At 45.1% G+C, this 18,949-nt stretch overlaps 1 protein-coding gene across 1 annotated transcript in view; it reads left to right on the forward strand.

Moving 5' to 3' along the window:
* The first annotated feature begins 8,270 nt into the window (after window positions 1-8,270).
* TMC2 (transmembrane channel like 2) overlaps window positions 8,271-18,949 on the forward strand; it is a 77,107-nt gene continuing 66,428 nt past the window's right edge. The window contains exons 1-2 of the mRNA XM_027559283.1: window positions 8,271-8,583; window positions 12,082-12,234. Coding sequence (XP_027415084.1) covers window positions 8,294-8,583; window positions 12,082-12,234 — 443 coding nt within the window. The 5' untranslated portion in view covers window positions 8,271-8,293. The remainder of the gene's footprint in view (window positions 8,584-12,081; window positions 12,235-18,949) is intronic.

The following is an 18,949-nucleotide window of genomic DNA, read 5'->3' on the forward strand; positions in this document are numbered from 1 at the left end:
TAAAAAATGGGCTTCCCTGGTGGCTCAGATGGTATCTGACTGCCAATGCAGGAGATGTGGGTTTGATACCTGGGTCAGGAAGATCGCCCGGAGAAGGGACTAGTTACCCACTCCATTATTCTTGCTTGAAGAATTCCATGGACAGAAGAGCCTAGTGAGCTACAGTCTATGAGGTTGCAAAGAGTCAGACACAACTGAGCGACTAACACAACAACAACATGGTAGAGAATGGGCTTTCCAGGGTACTAGTGGTAAAGAAAAAGTTAGTCGCTCAGTTGTGTCTAACTCTTTGTGACCCCATGGAGTGTAGCCCTCCAGGCTCCTCTACCCATGGAATTCTCCAGGCAAGAATACTGGAATGGGTTGCCACTCCCTTCTCTAGAGATATTCCCAACCCTGTGATTGAACCCAGGTCTCCCACACTGAAAGTGAAGTCACTCAGTCGTGTGCAACTCTTTGCAACCCCATGGACTGTAGCCTACCAGGATCCTCCATCCATGGGATTTTCCAGGCAAGAGTACTGGAGTGGGTTGCCATTTCCTTCTCCAACACTACAGGCAGATTTTTTACCATCTGCGCCACCAGGAAAGCCTGCTAAAGAATCTTCCTGCTAATTCAGGAGACACAAGAGACACAGTTTCGATCCCTATGTCAAGAAGATCCCCTGGAGGAGAGCATGGCAACCCACTCCAGTATTCTTGCCTGGAGAATCCCATGGACAGAGGAGCCTGGTGGGCTACAGTCTACAGGGTCACAAAAAGTCGGACACAATGGAAGCGACTTAGCATGTGTGCACATGATAAAGAATACAGATGAAGAGATACAGACAGCAAGTCTGGGAGTTGGGGTATGTCACCCTCCTGGTCTGTGGATGTGTTTACCCATCTGGAAGCTCTCCAAATCCACTGTTACTGGAATTTTATGGAGACTTCCTCATGTAGACATTAGCATTTTTTACCTTCCTTTCTAGCCCCTCTCCCATCTCTTGAGAATGGGAGTGGGGTGGGGATGACAATTCCACGCTTCTAATCATGGAGTGGTTTTTCTGGTGACCAGCCCCCATCCAGCCATTCAGGAGCCCACCAGAGTCACCTCTTTAGAACAATAGATGCTTCTCATGCTGTTAGGGTTTTACAGAGATTTTGGGACCTCTGTGCCAGAAAGTGGGGACAGAGACCAATACACATTTTCCATTATCTCACAATAGGCCTTTGTTAAAGAGAACAGGACACTGAGTTACTTTTCATGTTTTAAAGTAACAACTTTCTCCTCCCTCTGCTAGAAGCACCAGGGATTTTTCTACAGTCTCCACAGTGAGAACCTGTTAGGGCGCTCAGGAGGTAAAACTCATTTAAGTGTGCCCCCTAGGCAAAGGAGAAAGGGAAAGATATACCCATTTGAATCCAGAGTTCCAAAGAATAAGAAGGAGAGATAAGAAAGCCTTCCTTAGTGATCAATGCAAAGAAATAGAGGAAAACATCAGAATGGGAAAGACTAGCGATCTCTTCAAGAAAATTAGAGATACCAAGGGAACATTTCATACAAAGATGGGCACAATAAAGGACAGAAATGGTATGGACCTAACAGAAGCAGAAGATATTAAGAAAAGGTGGCAAGAATACACAGAAGAAATGTACAAAAAAGATCTTCATACACACCGAGGAAACCAGAATTGAAAGAGACACGTGTACCCCAATGTTCATCACAGTGCTTTTTATAATAGCCAGGACATGGAAGCAACCTAGATGTCCATCAGCAGATGAATGGATAAGAAAGCTGTGGTGCATATGCACAATGGAGTATTACTCAGCCATTAAAAAGAATACATTTGAATCAGTTCTAATGAGGTGGATGAAACTGGAGCCTATTATACAGAGTGAAGTAAGCCAGAAAGAAAAACACCAATACAGTATACTAATGCATATATATGGAATTTAGAAAAACGGTAACGATAACCCTGTTTGCGATAAAGCAAAAGAGACACAGATGTATAGAACAGTCTTTTGGACTCTGTGGGAGAGGGAGAGGGTGGGATGATTTGGGAGAATGGCATTGAAACATGTATAATATCATATAAGAAATGAATTTCCAGTCCAGGTTTGATGCAGGATACAGGGTGCTTGGGGCTGGTGCACTGGGATGACCCAGAGGGACGGTATGGAGAGGGAGGTGGGAAGGGGGTTCAGAATGGGGAACACATGTACACCCATGGCGAATTCATATTGATGTATGGCAAAACCAATGCAATATTGTAAAGTAATTAGCCTCCAATTAAAATGAATTAAAAAAAAAAAGATCTTCATGACCCAGATAATCACGATGGTGTGATCACTCACCTAGAGCCAGACATCCTGGAGTGTGAGGTCAAGCAGGCCTTAGGAAGCATCACTATAAACAAAGCTAGTGGAGGTGATGGGATTCCAGCTGAGCTATTTCAAATCCTAAAAGATGATGGTGTTAGAGTGCTGCACTCAATATACCAGCAAATTTGGAAAACTCAGCAGTGGCCACAGGACTGGAATAGGTCAGTTTTCATTCCAATCCCAAAGAAAGGCAATGCCAAAGAATACTCAAACTACCACACAATTACACTCATCTCACACGCTAGCAAAGTAAATGCTCAAAATTCTCCAAGCCAGGCTTCAATAGTACATGAACCATGAACTTCCAGATGCTCAAGCTGGATTTAGAAAAGGCAGAGTAACCAGAGATCAAATTGCCAACATCCGTTGGATCATAGAAAAAGCGAGAGAATTCCAGAAAAACATCTACTTCTGCTTTATTGACTACACCAAAGCCTTTGACTGTGTGGATCACAACAAACTGTGGAAAATTCTTAGAGATGGAAAAACCAGACCACCTGACCTGCCTCCTGAGAAATCTGTATGCAGGTCAAGAAGCAAAAGTTAGAACTGGACATGAACAACAGACTGGTTCCAAATAGGAAAAGGAGTACATACGTCAAGCTGTATATTGTTACCCTGCTTATTTAACTTATATGCAGAGTACATCATGAGAAACGCTGGACTGGATGAAGCACAAGCTGGAATCAAGATTCCCAGGAGAAATATCAATAACCTCAGATATGCAGATGACACCATCCTTATGGCAGAAAGTGAAAAAGAACTAAAGAGCCTCTTGATGAAAGTGAAAGAGGAGAGTGAAAAAGTTGGCTTAAAACTCAACATTCAGAAAACTAAGATCATAGTATCCGGTCCCATCACTTCATGGCAAATAGATGGGAAAACAGTGGAAACAGTGACAGACTTTATTTTTCTGGCTCCAAAATCACTGCAGATGGTGACTGCAGCCATGAAATTAAAAGATGCTTGCTCCTTGGAAGGAAAGTTATGACAGCATATGAAAAAGCAGAGACATTACTTTGCCAACAAAGGTCCATCTAGTCAAAGCTATGATTTTTCCAGTAGTCATGTGTGGATGTGAGAGATGGACTGTGAAGAAAGCTGAGCGCCGAAGAACTGATGCTTTTGAACTATGGTGTTGGAGAAGACTCTTGAGAGTCCCTTGGACTGCAAGGAGATCCAGCCAGTCAATCCTAAAGAAAATCAGTCCTGAGTGTTCATTGGAAGGACTGATGTTGAAGCTGAAACTCCAATACTTTGGCCACCTGGTGTGAAGAACTGACCTATTTGAAAAGACCCTGATGCTGGGAAAGACTGAAGGCAGAAGAAGGGGATGACAGAGGATGAGATGGTTGGATGTCATCACCAACTCAATGGATGTGAGTTTGACTAAGCTCTGGGAGTTGGTGATGGACAGGGAAGCCTGGTGTGCTGCAGTCCATGGGATCACAAAGAGTCAGACACAACTGAGCGACTGAACTGAACTGAACTGAACCTCCTCCGAAGACTGGACCCTGCAGTTTTTAACTCTCAAGTTAGTCCACACTGAACCTCCAGCATTTCATCAATTACAGTTTGTATTCCTACCAGTAATAGCCATGCTTTTTATCTTCTAAAGTCTGATCCTATAACACCTTGAGGCTTTGCTGGCCCTGGAGAGACAGCCCTCCCAGTTTTAGCTAATTCTTAGAAATAGCAGACAAGTCATCAGCAAGCTTTCCTTTCATATGCAGACCCACCAACCCAGAGCTTATAAGCTCAACCACCTCCTTATCAAGTTCATACTCTGGACTTCTATCCACCTACCTTATTCAACCCAGGACCTGTTACCAGAAAACTAGGGAAAGTCCCTATGCTTCAGGGCCCACTGAAAGTATTCAAAATAGCCAATTATAGCTCTGCATATGCTGGCTCACCCTTTCCTTTCCCTAGAAACCATAATAAAATTTCTTCCCCACATCCTTCCTCTCTACCTTGCCATCGACTGAAACTGCTGCTGCCTCATGTAGCCCTATGTGGCATGGTGTCTCTTGGGATCTGTAAGTACATGATGATCATTTCTGTGTCTGAGTATCTAATTAAAATAAGCCCTGAATGCTCTTCCTTTGGGCTTCCCTGGTGGCTCAGGAGTAAAGAATCTGCCTGCAGTGCAGGAGACAAGGGTTCGGTCCCTGGGTTGGAAAGATCCCCTGGTGAAGGAAATGGCAACCCACTCCAGTATTCTTACCTGAGAAATCGCATGGACAGAGGAGCCTAGTAGGCTACAGTCCACGGGGTCACAAAAGAGTCGAATACGACTTAGCAGTGGAACAACAACTCTTCCTTTAAGCACTATGGGTACTGGCTTCCATGGAGGGCTTCTGCTCAAGATAAGCTATGATTCTCTGCCTCTCTCTCCAGTTTCTGGACGGTAGCTTGCCCTACAAACCCAATTCTCTGATGGATCTATTTATAATTGGTTTTTAGTTCACTAAGATTTTTTTTCTTATTGTTAGGATGGAGCTCTTTACAGATTGGTGTGAAACCCAGAAGCCCAATCATTTAATTTTCTTACCTATTTTCTCTATCTTCTTAGCCAAGGCAGAACATTTCTTTTCCCAGTATCCTTTGTGGTTATAGTTTCTCCAAGTATCTTTATCAATAAACTCCCTCCATTGGGGTTTGAATACCGAATGGGACCTTTATAAAAGCATGAACTGACCATATCTTCTCTGCTTAAAATATTTCTGGGTCTTTCCCACCCACTCACTACCTAACCCTACCCTATACCCACCCACTGCCCACACACACACCTCAACACACACAAACTCTGTTTTCAGGTCCTAGTTTAGAAGTTTCTTCCTCCAGTATATTTTTCTCAGGTCTGGGTAAAACTCACCACAGTACTTCTTGAATCCTACAGTATCCTAGCTTGAGATCCAAGAAGAGAATTTTGGGTAGTTTTTCTTTGAAACGCAAAGTAAATTCTGCTTGCTAAATCCAGCATGTTACAGCTTACATCACACTTGTAGACATGTTTTTTCAGTTGAATTTACCTACCACACTTTGAGATGGGTGTCTATAGATAGATCAGGTATCTAGAAGAGATGGGGATTCTTGTGCCTGTGATTTATTGAGGGCAGTTCTCAGGTGATAAGCAGTAAGGGAAGCAGGACAGATCAAGGGAAGAAGCTGAGCAATGATGTGCGTTCAGCTGGAGCCTAGCCTCTGCCTGATCCCATGGGGAGCCCTGGAACATGAATGAACCACCAGCCTTACTCTGCCTGGAGGCCAGAGGACTGGACATTTGTATTCCATATCAGTTAGCAATTGTCTGTCATCTGACTTGAAGAGAGGGGACAGATGTAAACTCCCAGGCATTTACCAGCAAGATGGTTTCCATCAACCTTGGGCTCCCTTGGAAAGGGAGAAGCTGTGAACTGTCAGGGCCAAGATGCAGAGCAGCTAAGGAACAATGCAGTGGCCAGATAATGGAGATCTGGTTAGACCACCAACAGCATACCCACGAGGAAACTGATTCGGGAGACTAGGCAACCTGCCCAGAGTTACCCAGGTAGTAACCAGCAGAACAAGGCTTCAGGCTCAGATACCCAGACTCTAAATCCCCAGTTCAGTCTGCCCAAATCCACCAGTGACCAGTTTTTGTTGCTGTTTCACAGGGTGGCTTGCTTCTCAGAATGTAAAGTGCAGGGATCAGGGGAGCAGTGAAGAAAACTCTCTGTGGCTGCTACATTACATGCACAACCTTGAGAGGCTGGAAAGGGAGTGGGACAGAGGCAAGAATTTGAGAACTTGGGACTCCTTGTCCTGGATTCCATCGCTGATGTGACTGCCACTGGGGATGTTGGGTGACAAAACTCCACTCTGTTCTGTTTTGCCCAAAGTTGGGGCTCTCAGAACTCTGTTGGGAAAATCAGCCTGGTCATAATCAGGCAGAAAAGCCTGGGTGGGGAGCCTCTGTGAACAGTGAGAAACTGTGCTCTGCAGCCAATCGGGTTCTAGGTGCCCACATAGAGCACAAAAGTGGCAAGGCAGGCTGAAGGGGCAGTAAGGGAAAGGCCTTTGTTGTGTTCCTCCCATGAATCAGATCCTTTATTCCTATTAATTTTTTTAATTGATTTATTTTATTTTATTTTATTTTTTAACTTTACAATATTGTATTGGTTTTGCCATATATCAAAATGAATCCGCCCCAGGTACACATGTGTTCCCCATCCTGGACCCTCCTCCCTCCTCCCTCCCCTTTATTCCTATTTGAATTAACCCAACCACGTAGGGGAATAGCAGCTACTAATGGCACCCCACTCAAGTACTCTTACTTGGAAAATCCTATGGATGGAGGAGCCTGATAGGCTGCAGTCCATGGGGTCGCTGAGGGTCGGACACGACTGAGCGACTTCACTTTCACTTTTCACTTTCATGCATTGGAGAAGGAAATGGCAACCCACTCTAGTGTTCTTGCCTGGAGAATCCCAGGGACAGGGGAGCCTGGTGGGCTGCCGTCTATGGGGTCGCACAGAGTCGGATACGACTGAAGTGACTTAGCAGCAGAGCCATTTTACAGATGAGAAAACTGAGGTTCGATAAAGCTAAGTAGTTTATCTGTGGTCACAGAGATAAGTACAAGATAGAACTGATATTTTCATGCAGACTGGCCTAGCTCCAAACCTGTGTTCTTTTTACAAGTAAGAAGATCTTATTTCTGGATAAGAGTATCAGAGTAATGATGTCTGTTCTCAGATGTCAGTCACTGTGTCATGTTCATTAACAAGCTGTTGGAGAGGTAACATCCCCATGTTAGAGATGAGCTGAGGCCCAGAGAGGTTAAGTGACTGGCTCAGACATCCTGCTAGTAAGTGATGGAGAGGCTGCTTATTAATACTAGAATCTCATTACAATTTTTCCTGTGTTTAATGTTGTAAATGCCCAGATAGGATAGTTGTGCTTAAACAAGGAGTTGGGCAAGCTGTTGCAGAAAGATCACACTGTAGAGCAGATTCTGTTTATGCTAAGTCACTTCAGTCGTGTCCGACTCTCTGCGACCCCATAGACGGCAGCCCACCAGGCTCCCCCGTCCCTGGGATTCTCCAGGCAAGAACACTGGAGTGGGTTGCCATTTCCTTCTTCAATGCATGAAAGTGAAAAGTGAAAGTGAAGTCGCTCAGTCTTGTCCAACTCTTAGCGACCCCATGGATTGCAGCCTAACAGGCTCCTCCGTCCATGGGATTTTCCAAGCAAGAGCCTTTTGCCAGTGTTATAAAGTAGTAGTTTAAAATAACAGCATCAAAAAATAAAATAACAGCATCAAGGTTGGGGCAGTGCTGAGGAGCAGGATAGGCTCTGGCACCTGCCCTGGCTCTCATGCCAGGCAGGACACATAAGGGGACAGCCCCTGGAGAGTGGAGCCAGCAGGCCAGTGGTCCAGCCTTACCAAACAGAGGCCCATGTTTGGCCTTGGTCCTGGGCAGAAGCAGAGGACTCAGCTGTGACCCCAGTGGACCGCACCCCAAGCAGAGGAAGGCCTGGGTCTTTAGCTGAGGTTTAGATGAGAGTGTGGGAGTGCCTGCTGCTCAGGGAGAGAGACCTTAGCTCTCACCCCAGACCAGAGGCTTTATCTGAAAGAGCCTTTGGAGCCAGTAAGCTCCAGGAAGCATCTATTTTTAAAAAACATATTTATTTATTTTGGCTGCACCAGGTCTTAGTTGTGGGCTGAAAGATCTTTTAGTTGCCATGCTAACTCTTAGTGTGACAGGTGAGATCTAGTTCCCTGACCACGGATCCAACCGGGCTTCCTGGTTGTAAGGAGGAGTCTTAGCCACTGGACCACTGACGTCTCACTGCTGGGGGCACTTTCCTGGGGAGGAGGCCCCTGAGGCCAGAACTACTTATTCTCTGCCCTTGCAGGTGACAGGTCCAGGAGGAGCCCCTCGATGAAGCGGCCTCATAGAGCCGAGAAGGCGCCAGTTCCGCGCAGAGCCCAGCCAGGCCAGAAGGAGCGGGCCGGGGGCAGCCCAGGGTCCGGGTCTCCTCGGAGGAAGCAGGCAGAGCGCAGGGGACGCCGGGAGCTGCTGGGGGACCGGGAGCGGGGGTCAGCAGAGAAGACCTGCCGAGGGAGGAGGAAGGATGGGAGGGCTTCCCTCAGGGAGCAGAGAGCTCCTTCAAAGAAGGAAAAGGAGGTCCGGAGGAAGGAAGAGATGTGGAAGCAGCTGAAGAAACACAGGTGTGTTGTGACCCGACTTCAGGCGCGTTTCAATGCGCCCTCTCCCTCCTGCCAGCCCTGCTCCCTCCCTTGAAAGGGTCAGGTGCCATCCTCCCTACCCCCTCCCACGAATGGACGGCCCTTGCTCTCTCCAGCTTCCCTCTGCCTCTACCTTCGTCCCTGCCCGGCTCACCGGCTCACCGCTGGGGCCAACCTGGATGAGGATCACACTCATCCCAGGTGGAGTGGCCCTGCGCACTGTTGTCCCAACCCCTCCAGTAGGGCAGGTGCAAGCGGAGGCTGTGAATGGGGAGGTGACACAGCGGCACAGTGGGACAAGATCCCAAATCTCCTGAATTTCAGCTGTAGTGGTGACTCACTACAGCTCTTGAAGAGGAGCTGAGAGAAATCTAAAATTAATTATTAAAAATTAAAATTTTTAAATTTCTAGTTAAAATTGGAAATTAAAAATTAAAATTGAATTTAGGAGTCATAAGAGGGCTTAAGCATGCCGTTTCCCAACCTGACCTGCATCCTCTTCTGTGAAATATGGTTTTGATCTAGAAGAACTTCAAGAGTCCCATCAGCTCTGAAATTCCAGGATTAGGGGGTTTATTTGCTGTATTTCCTTTGTTCTATTAGCATTGGCACACGGGGGGTTAATTGATAGAGTTGGTGTATGGAATCAACAGGTTGGGATTTTAGTTTCATTTTTTTGCTACCAATTTTGATGAACCATCTCCCTCTCTTTGCCTCCCTCTTCCACTTTACTTTGCATCACTTCTGAGGATGTTTTAAGAATCCCCATTGTTAATGGGTGAAGAGGCTTTGGAAACAGATACTAGGATTATGGCAAAGAGTTGATACTCCTTCCACCCATTTCTAATAAACCTTATTTGCCCACACTCTCACTCAGGTGTTCCACTGTACATCTCCAACTTTACAGAGGGGAAATTAAGGCCCTCAAAAGGGGCCACTGATTTCTTCCATCACCCCTGCCAGCCATTCCTGGCTCCCTTAGGGCTTTTGTTTATTGTCTGGTTGTCCCTGCTGCTGCTGCTGCTAAGTCACTTCAGTCATGTCCAACTCTGTGTGACCCCATAGATGGCAGCCCACCAGGCTCCCCCGTCCCTGGGATTCTCCAGGCAAGAACACTGGAGTGGGTTGCCATTTCCTTCTCCAATGCATGAAAGTGAAAAGTGAAAGTGAAGTCACCCAGTCGTGTCGGACTCCTTGCAACCCCATGGACTGTAGCCTACCAGCCTCCTCTGTCCATGGAATTTTCCAGGCAAGAATACTGGATTGGGTTGCCATTTCCTTCTCCAGGGGATCTTCCCAACCCAGGAATCGAACCCAGATCTCCTGCATTGTAGGCAGACGCTTTTGCCATCTGAGCCACCAGGGAAGTCTCCTGTCTGGAAGACAGATGCAAAGTAAGGGATAAGGACTCAATTGTGCAATTTTCAGCTTCATGCCATAGCAGGGCATAGAGATGAAAAATATCCAGCCTTCTTCCCCAGAGGCTGACAGTCTGACATGGGAAATAAGACAGGGTTATCAGCTATCATAGCACAAGTGTTAATTGCTCAGTTGTGTCCGACTCTTTGAGACCCCATGGACTGTAACCCACCAGGCTCCTCTGTCCATGGACTTCTCCAGGCAAGAATACTGGAGTGGGCAGTCATTCCCTTCTCCAGGGGATCTTCCAGATCCAGCATTCAAACCTGGGTCTCCTGCATATTTCAGGCAGATTCTTTACGGTCTGGGCCATCATCATAGCACAAAAGAGAAAGCAATATGTATACCAGAAAGGATTTGATGAAGAGTGTACTGCTGGGAGGCTGGGGTTCCTCTATGGAGAAGGTAAACATTTCAGTAAGACTTGGAAGACCAGATGGAATTTGAACAGTGACTGAATGTCGCACCTCCACCACCACCCAAACTGAGGGAACACCTTATACAGAAACTCAAGGGCAGATGTCCTGGGGTGTGCGTGAGGCACGGCAGAAAGCCCCTGTGCTCTAGGCTTCCTAGCATTCAAGAGCTAGGGTCCCTCCTCTCCACCTCATTCCTATGACCGCTCCTTGCTCCTCAGGAGTTGATCAGAAGCTAAACTCACAGAGTCTGCTGCAAACTGGTCTCTAAAGCCCATGGTAACCCAAGTCCACATCCTGATATTTCCAATTATGACTTGCTAAGCAGGCTGCCCAGGAGAACCCTTCTCCAGCCCCTCCCTTACCCTCTGTCAGTTGCTGCCAACTCAGCTGAGAGTCACTGTTTTTATGAGTGAAGGAGGCTGTGAGCCACACAGACAAGAACTTGGATTTTGTGGCAACTGAGCGCACAGTCTTTGTCAGATGGTGAGGGTCCTCACACCCTCCAGCTGGAAGGGTTCTGCAGCTGTGCTGTCCCATACAGCAGTCACTAGCCACATGTTGGGCATTTGAAATGTGGCTGCTACAACTGAGGAACTGAACTTTTAATTCAATTTAACTTTAATCTGATGTTAATACTACTGAGTTAAAACAAGAATTAGCCTTGCCCAATGGCTCAGCAGGTAAAGAAAGCTTCTGAAATGCAGGCGATACAGGTTCAATTCTGGGTCAGGAAGATCCCCTGGAGGAGGAAATGGCAACCCACTCCTGTATTCTTGCCTGAAAAATCCCATGGACAGGGGAGCCTGGTGGGCTACAGTCCAAAGGGTTGTAAAGAGTTGGACGCACTGAATGCACACACGCACACACACACACACACACACACACCAAGAATTAGTAAATTTACTTGGACAGATGTAGTTTTGAGGTTGATTTAATTTTGAAACCAAAGCATTTCTTCCCCCCAAAAAAGACAGTTTCATCAGTGCAGATGTGAACATCAAAGGAAAATGATATTCTATCACTTGATTCATTTATGAGAAAAGTTCTAAGTATGTCTAAAACAATTTAAATATGTGAATCTACTCTTTCAACTAAATTTTATGAAATCCAAATACAGATTAAATATGTTCAATGAAAATTTCATGTCTGAATTGACAGTGAGTACAAGGTGAACACTGGATTTTGAAGACAGAACAAAAAGGATGTAAATTGTCTCATTAATAATTTTTTCACTGATTATATGTTTAAATTATAAAATTTTAATATATTGGGTTAAATGAAGTGTATTATTAAAATTATTAATAATATATTCATGTTATTTTATAATATAGCCACTAGAAACTTTAAAATTATGACACGTTTCCATTGGGCAACCCTACGCAAGTGAGGATGTCTGTGTGGGTAGGATTCAGAGGCATGGAGTTTGGAGATGCAGCCCTCAAGGCACTCCAGGCTGCAGGAAGAGTAGTGGCCTCCTCTGCCAGATGGGTGAAGTCACAGAGGGTTCTGAGCAGGGCAGGCCTGTGCAAGGTGGCAGCTGGGAGCATCTCAGCATTCTGTGGGGCTCCTTGCATCCCACAGAATCCCCGAGGACCCCGCCCTCCTCCCCACTCTCCTCCACTCCACCCCGCCTCTGCTCCAGGTCATCCTCCGTGGCCTCCAGCACCTCCAGTGGGGAGTCTCTGTCTGAGGAGGAACTGGCCCGTATCTTGGAGCAGGTGGAAGATAAGAAGAAGCTGATCGCCAGCATGCGGAGCAAGCCCTGGCCCATGGCGAGGAAGCTGGCAGAGCTCAGGTGAGGGGTGGCAGTTGGCCAGGGCTCTCCCAGTTGAGAAGGCTCAGCTCCTCTAATGGGCTTGGGAATCCCTTCTCCTCTCCTCTCCACCTAAAAGAGTTCAACAAGAATGGGGGTTCACCCTTCCACCCTGCTTCGGTCCCCCTGTCCCCAGCACATGACTGGCCACTGGCCCTGCTGTTGGTTAGCACCGAGCCAGGCCTAGTAAGAGACAAGGAGGATCATGGCCCTTGGGCTACACCCTGCCTCCACTGCCTCGTCACCCCTTTGTCTCACACCCCACCCCATCTGGTGGCTTCTGCGCTTCCCTCACAACTAAACAGACATGCCTTCTTTGTATGTGTGTGTGTGTTAATTGCTCAGTCATGTCCAACTCTTTGAGACCCAATGGACTGTAGCCTGCCAGGCTCCTCTGTCCATGGAATTCTCCAGGCAAGAATACTGGAGTGGGTTGCCATTCCCTCCTCCAGGGGATCTTCCTGACCCAGGGATCGAACCTGGGTCTCCCTCATTGCAGGCAGATTCTTTACCATCTGAGCCACCAGGGAAGCCCATGCCTTCCTTGGTGGTGGTGGTGGGGTGGGGGGCGATTATGATCCCCCGCCTCAACAAGTTCCTACCTCTCTTGTGTTCTCTAAGCACCAGAATCTCTCCCCTTGTCACACACTCACCCTTGCAGTGTGGAGAACAGGGGGATGGGCTGTCTTAGCTACACTTGTGTCCCGGAGGCCTAACATGGGGCCAAGCTTGCAGTGACGCTCCATAAATATTGCCTGGCCTCGTGCCCATGCCCCTGAATTCTATTTTCAGCTCAGCTGCTTCCCTGGTTTCCATATGACCAGCCAGCTCATCACTCATCAGTCTCTGCTGCAGTTTTGAAAGAAGAGCAGGATGTTTCTACTAGAAAACTATAATCTGATTTTACTGTCTTCCCCCAAGTCCTGCCTCAATCTTTCTGCCATAAGATTGGGTGACTCCCTTCCTCGTTCCCTCTATATAAAGCTATTATTTTTCTCAGCTCTTCTCACACCTGAGTTTCCTCATTGCTCAAATGGCTCACCCTTTATCACAGAACAATTTGGCAGCCATATTTTGACCTTCAGCCTCTCTGTTTGTGTCTCCAAGGCACAGCAAGGATGTTGGCTGTGCAAATGGGGTCTGGCCCTGACAAGTAATCTGGTAAATAGAGCTTACTCCACTGTGTTGAGGGCTCCCCAGGTGGTGCCATGATAAAGAATCTGCCTGCCAATGCAGGAGATGTGGGTTCTATCCCTGGGTCAGGAGATCCCCTGGAAGGGGATATGGCAACCCACTCCAGTATTCTTGTCTGAAAAATGACATGGACAGAGGAGCCTGGCAGTCCATGGGGTTACAAAGAGTCGAACATGACTGAGCAACCGAACACACCTGCCACTGCCCTGAGAATATTACCTTCTCTCAAAGTCAGTTGCTGGAAGAAATGCCTCCCCGCAGTGCCTCCAGGCCAGTGCTGACCAACAGAACTTTCTGAGATAATGGAAATGTTCTAACTCTATGCCAATAGAGTAGCCACCAGTCACATGTAGCTAGTAAGCACTTAGAAAATAGCGCAACTGAGAAACTGAATTTATGTTTTATTTTAACTTATTTAAACTTAGGTAGTCACACAGAGAAGGCAATGGCAACCCACTCCAGTACTCTTGCCTAGGAAATCCCATGGACGGAGGAGCCTGGTAGGCTGCAGTCCATGGCGTCGCTAAGAGTCGGACACAACTGAGCAACTTCACTTTCACTTTTCACTTTCATGCATTGGAGAAGGAAATGGCAACCCACACCAGTGTTCTGCCTGGAGAATCCCAGGGACGGGGGAGCCTGGTGGGCTGCCGTCTATGGGGTCGCACAGAGTCAGACACAACTGAAGCGACTTAGCAGCTACAGCAGGTAGTCACAGGTAGCAACAGTTTAAGTGGTAGGTACAGCTTCAGGCAGTGGGCTGTCTGCCTTGCCAGCTCCCTTTTTCTGAGTCTCTTCTTCCTGCTCCCCCAGGGCCAAGTTCTTCCTCCTTCCATCTGTCTCTCTAACAGAACCTCATCCCCACTCAAGTGTCACTGGGACACATCTTTTATTAACAGTGGAAAAAGAGCAACCTTGCTGTTTATGGAAATGAGATAGCCAGCTGACTGGAACTCTCAGGGACCATGAACATCCCTGAGCTGCCCAGAGGAGAAGTCTGTATCTCCTCCAGGCCTGGGGGCAGAGTTCCTGCTCGTGGTCAGTGTGGGAAGTGGCTAAGGCCCGAGAAGCTGAAAGGACTCTCATCTCTCCCACTGGAGCAAGTCCTCCTGACAATAGTGATCTCTTCCCTCCAGCCTGCCCGCCTTCCTCTTCCCTCTTGCAAGGCTCCCTATCCCAGACTCAAGTTTCAGGCTCTCCAGCCTCTGGGTCTCAGCTCCAGTAATGCCTCTGCCTTGCCCACCTGGCGAGGTCCTACCTTTTGAGACTCAGGCCAAGTGTTGCCTCTGCAGGGAAGTCCCTACTGATCCTACCTGCATTCAGGCTGAGTTAGTTACCACTTCTCTGAGCCTTAAGGCCCTATCCCTCACTTGACTGGCTGCTCTAGTTTGCAAAGCTGTGTCTTATTCATCTTTTAATTTCTTTCTTTGTTATATTTTGCCAACATTTGCTGCATGCTCCCTATGTGCCAGATATTGTTCTGAGCCTGGATGTGTAAAAATTCATTTAATCTTCCTAATCACCCTCTGATGTAGATACTATTGTTATTGTCCCCATTTTACTGATGGCAAACTGAGACACAGAGCAATCTAATAATTTTTCCAGGCCACACAGTGAGTTTAGAGGCCTGGCCAGAATTTGAACTAAGGAATTCTGGCTCCAGAACTTGCACTCTTAAATTATAATTGCCTCTCTAGAATTCCTAGACATTCTAGAATACACCCTTTGCCTCCTGTATGATTTCCTCTTCTGGCATAAAGTCTTCAACTGCAGATCTGCAGATAGCATCCCCAGACTACATCTTTTTTTAGAAGCAATGGTGTGGGGACCCCAGTCTCTGGCCGACTCAGGCAGCTGGCTGACTTTGGCATACTTGTTGTAGACAATTGAAGAAGGGTGGTAAGGGATATAAAGCAGCAGCAGTGAACTGGGGCAAGCCTGCATTCACACTTCTACCATATCTGGGTGATTTGACTAGCTATTCAATCCCCCTCAGGCTGGCTTCCTTCCCTTAACCTCTCTGAGCCTCACAGCCTTTTTTGTAAATTAGGAGTAATATTATCTACCTTCAGAGTTATTTTGACAAATTCAAAATATTTATTTAAGAGCCCAGCATGTAATGTACAATTAATAGATAGTAGTTATTGCTATTATTAATGGTTGAACATCTTGTGCCAGACACTGTGCTAAACCCTGAGAAATGAGGATGGGGAACAAAGGTGAATCAGAGGAGACTTCACTAGTGATGCACATCAATAATGGCACAAGGCAGGCTGATGATGTTGGTAAATGAGTTTCTTGTGCCCTTGAGTCTGGGATGTTTGCTTTAATCATAGAATTAATTAGGTGTGTCACTCAGCTTTGTCAGAAACCCAATGTGCTAGAAAATTAGCCAAAGTGCTTGCTCTCTTCAGAGAGATCTGAAGAATTCCACTTCCAAAAAGACACAATAGACATACTTCTCCATAGTCTTCCCATGAAGCACAACTGAAACCCCAGACAGTATGTGTAAAGCAAACATAAGAGACTCAGAAAGGTGGAGAGAAGAAAGCAGACTGGCTAAGGACCTCAGGGTCAAATGGATGACAGGGCATCAAGTTCTAGGTTTCCTTTTTGTCTATGTATCCAAACTGGATACTGGGAATATTGGAGAAGCTGGCAGCCCCAAAACATGGACAGATACTCACAAAAACACCTCAAGAAAAGACAGAATACTTGGCAATGAAAACAGTCCTTCTCCAACCAAACACCATAAATAAAAAACATCTCTAGCCCCACTCCTGGCAGCAAAAGTCAAGTCAATGTTTCCTCTGTTGCCAGGATTTAACATGATATCCCAACACCCTTATTAATAAATTATCAGAGAAAGCCAAGTGAGGAGCAGGGACATTCATACCCACTGTAGTAGCAAGCTCTCCCTCTCCCTGTGGTGTCAGTGGAGACCACACAGGGAGCATGAACTTTCACCACAACCAGGCAGTAACAAATTATACCTTCAAGCCAGGATGGTATGAGTAGAATGCTTGTGGAAGCCTGAACTCCCATCCTGACTCACCAGTAACAAGGAGCTCCAGCCCAGTCCCAGGTGTCAAAGGAGGCCAAGTGAGTAATCTGGACTTCTACCTAGAAGTAACCGGGCAGCATCCCCCTTCACCTACTGAAGCAGTGTCAGAAGAGGCCTGCTAAAACACAAGATTTAAGTAAGATCCAGACTCGCATAACAAAAAATCCCAAATGTCTAGGCTTCAATTGAAAACTCACTCATCATACCAAGAAACAGAAAGATCTCAAACTGAATGATAAAAGATAATCAACAGATGCTAACATCAAGATTATATAGATGTTAGGGTTATCTGACAAAGATTTTAAAGAAATCATCACAAAAATGTTTCACTGAGCAGTTATGAACACACAAAACAAATAAAGAAATAGTCTCAGAAAATGAATAGAAGATATAAAAGAGAGGAACTGGAAATTTTAGAAATAAAAAATATAGTAACTAAAAATTTTTGAATGGGCTCAACAGCAGAATGGAGAAAACTGAGTAGATTATCAGTGAAGGTAGAACAAGACAGATCACTCAATCTGAACAATAGCAAGAAAACAGCCTGGAGGGAAAGTGAATAGAGCCTCAGGGACATGTAGGATTATTTTTAAAAAATCTAACCTTGGTGTCTCCTCCAAATCCCTAGATATGAAAGAAAAAAAGGAGTTGTCAGAACATAGAGTGGGGCTGGAAAAAAAGTCTTCAAATATATAAGGACTGAAAAATTTTCAAATTTGACAAAACTTAAGTATTCAAGAAGTTAAACAAAACCCCAGTAAGATAAATCCAAAGTAATCCATGCTAATACACATCATGGTCAAACTTCTGAATACTTTTAAGAGTCTGAGAGAAGCAATGCATTACTAAAGAAAAAAAAAAAAAAAACAAATAGAAAGACAGCATATTTCTCATCAGAAACCATGGAGAACAGAAGTACTAAGTGAAAAGAATTGTCAGTCCAGAATTCTATATCCAGCAGAAACATCCTTCAAGAATAAATGAAAAATCAAGACATTCTCAGATGAAGGAAAACTAGAAGAATCTGTTACCAGGTATACCCTAAAGTATAACTAAAAAAAGTTCTCTAAAAATAAAGGATATGATAAAAGAAGGCATCTTGGAACATCATGAAGGAAGAACATGGTAAGAGAAAAAATCTTGGGAAATACCATGTTTTTTCCTTCTCCTCTTGATTTTTAAAATTATGTTTGAAAGTTGAAGCAAAAATGAAAACACCACCTAATGTGATTCTCAAAAATGCAGAGAAAATAGTTAAGACCATTATAAATGAGTAGGATAAAGTGACATAAAGAGAAATAAGGCTCTACACTTCACTCTAGCTAGTAAAATGAATCCATAGGTTTTGATAATACATATAGATAGGTAGATAACAGATAGATGGACGACAGATATAGGTCGACACATAGTAATGCCTAGAGCAACTATTGAAAAGGCTATACAAATTGATATACTAAAAAACACTGCAGGTTAAACAAAATTGAATTCTAAAAAAATGTTCAGGAAGACAGGGAAGAAGGCAAGTAGAAATGAAAAACAGAAAACAAGAAATAAAATGTTGTATTTAAACTGTAACATCTAAATAATTATGTTAGTGGTCTAAATATATCAATTAAAAGACAGAGATTGGCAGACTGGATTTAAAAGATGATCCAAGTACATGCAGTCTATAAGAAACTCACTTTAAATATGATATACATAAGCTGCAAGTAAAGAATGGCAGAAAATACACCATGAAAAATTAACCAAAAGAAAGTAGGAGAAGCTATGTAAATGTCAAAGTCAATTTCAGAGCAAAGAAAATCACCAAGGTTACAGAGGGACACTATATAATGAGATGGCAAGAGTGAATGTCAACATTTTAGGAATCAGTGAACTAAAATGGATGGGAATGGGCAAATTTAATTCAGATGACCATATGTACAACTGTGGGCAAGAATCCCTTAGAAGAAATGGACTAGTCCTCCTAATCAACAAAAGAGTCCAAAATGCAGCACTCGGGTGCAGTCTCAAAAATGACAGGATGATCTCGATTCATTTCAAAGCAAACCATTCAATAACAGTAATCCAAGTCTATGCCCCAACTACTAATGCCAAAGAAGCTGAAGTTGAATGAGTCTATGAAGACCTACAAGACCTTGTAGAACTAACACCAAAAAAAAAAAAAAGATGTCCTTTTCATCATAGGGGACTGGAATGCAAAAGTAAGAAGTCAAGAGATACCTAGAGCAACAGGCAAGTTTGGCCTTGGAGTACAAAATAAAGCAGGACAAAAACTAACAGACTTTTACCAAGAGGATGTGCTGGTCATAGCAAACACCCTCTTCCCAAAACACAAGAGACAACTCTACACAGGGATGTCACCAGATGGTCAATACCAAAATCAGATTGATTATATTCTTTGCAGCTGAAAATGGATAAGCTCTATACAGTCAACAA

The sequence above is a fragment of the Bos indicus x Bos taurus genome, chromosome 13 (genome assembly GCF_003369695.1).
Source record: "Bos indicus x Bos taurus breed Angus x Brahman F1 hybrid chromosome 13, Bos_hybrid_MaternalHap_v2.0, whole genome shotgun sequence".
NCBI lineage: Eukaryota > Metazoa > Chordata > Mammalia > Artiodactyla > Bovidae > Bos > Bos indicus x Bos taurus.